General features: G+C 40.8%; 1 protein-coding gene across 2 annotated transcripts in view; it reads right to left on the minus strand.

Annotated features, from left to right (window-relative positions):
- Positions 1 to 1,460, minus strand: part of LOC106876050 (nuclear receptor subfamily 1 group D member 2) — a 44,633-nt gene that overhangs the window by 8,124 nt on the left and 35,049 nt on the right. For both annotated transcript variants that reach the window (XM_052976576.1, XM_014924447.2), the window contains exon 10: positions 376 to 640. In XM_052976576.1, the coding sequence (XP_052832536.1) occupies positions 376 to 640 (265 nt within the window). The remainder of the gene's footprint in view (positions 1 to 375; positions 641 to 1,460) is intronic.

Below are 1,460 nucleotides of genomic sequence, written 5' to 3' on the forward strand. Positions count from 1 at the left end.
AGGAAGTGACAAAAAAGAAAGAAAACCCCAATGGAATGTTGTTTGTTTGTTTGAAACCATAATGCACCCCCCACCCACACTTTGCTTAAGTTTCTTCAAAAACCATTTATGATTTTAGTGAAAATAATTACTGACCAAATGTGTGTGTGGGTGTGTGTGTGATAAACTTGAGAGATTTAGACAAGATTACAGACCACACACACACAAATAAAAGAAAAGAAATATAAAATAAAAATAAACAAAAGCTACAATAAATTTGTCCATAGTGTTTCTGTGAGTTATCATTTAAAATAGTTTAAGTTCTTCACATGTACCAATTTACAGAAATTTCCAGAGAGAGAGAGAGAGAGAGGGAAAGAGAGAAAGAAGGTTCACCCTTGGGCATCTTCCTCGTTTTTAGGAATATCATATATTTCGGCATAGAGAGGCGGCACTTTGAGCCGTTTCCACTGAGAGCGATACCACTGTAAGAGTTCATTGTGCCAGGTGCCAAGAGTCCGCAGCTCAGGAAGTTTCATGATGGTGTTTGCATAAAGATGTTCCTCGGTTGAGTGATTGCGACTGATCTGCAGCTTAAGAGCTTCGATAAGCTTGTCTTGGATTTTCTCCACAGCCTTGGTGTTGGTGAGACCCTGGCGGTCTGTGAATGAACGTAGCAAACACTTACAATTGAGGGCAGACAAAAAGGAAGGAAACAATAAAATTTAAAACAAAACATATCATGTCAAATACACAAAGGTTTTGGAAATACCTGAACCAAATGTAAAATAACAAGACTGATATCATCATCATCATCATCATCATCATCATGCTTGCCTGGGTCACACAAAATTTGTTGAGGCAAATTTTCTCTAGTCAGATGCCCTTCCTGTCACCAACCCTCACCTGTTTCCAGGAAAGGTAATATTTCCCCCATGGTTGAACACGTCTTCACGGAAGACTGGAAATGAAGGAGGACACCACTTGTATGATGACAACATTCACTTGCAACCATCACATGACATCAATGCAAGGAGACAGAAAAACACACACACACACAAACACGACTGGCTTTCACACAGCTTGTCTACGAAATCCACACACAGTGCTTTGGTTTGGCCAGGCTTACAGTAAATACACTTGCCTAAGGGGCCACACAGAGGGACTGAACCTGAGACCATGTGGTTGGGGAGCAAACTTCTTAACCACTCAGCCATGCCTATTGCCTGGCTTCTTTTTTATGAAAAAGTCTTATTTCCACTGTTTGAGGAAATGGTTTTCTGTTCAGAGATTTCTTTCAGCAACCAATAGTTTTACTCCAATTTTTTGTTTCTTTACTTCAAACTCAAATCTTATTTTTCACTGTTGAGCGTGGCCGTTGCCAGTACCTCCTGACTGGCCCTCGTGCAGGTGGCACGTAAAAAGTACCCACTACACTCTCAGAGTGGTTGGCATTAGGAAGGGCAACCAGCTGTAGAAAC

The sequence above is a fragment of the Octopus bimaculoides genome, chromosome 25 (genome assembly GCF_001194135.2).
Source record: "Octopus bimaculoides isolate UCB-OBI-ISO-001 chromosome 25, ASM119413v2, whole genome shotgun sequence".
Classification (NCBI taxonomy): Eukaryota; Metazoa; Mollusca; class Cephalopoda; order Octopoda; family Octopodidae; genus Octopus; species Octopus bimaculoides.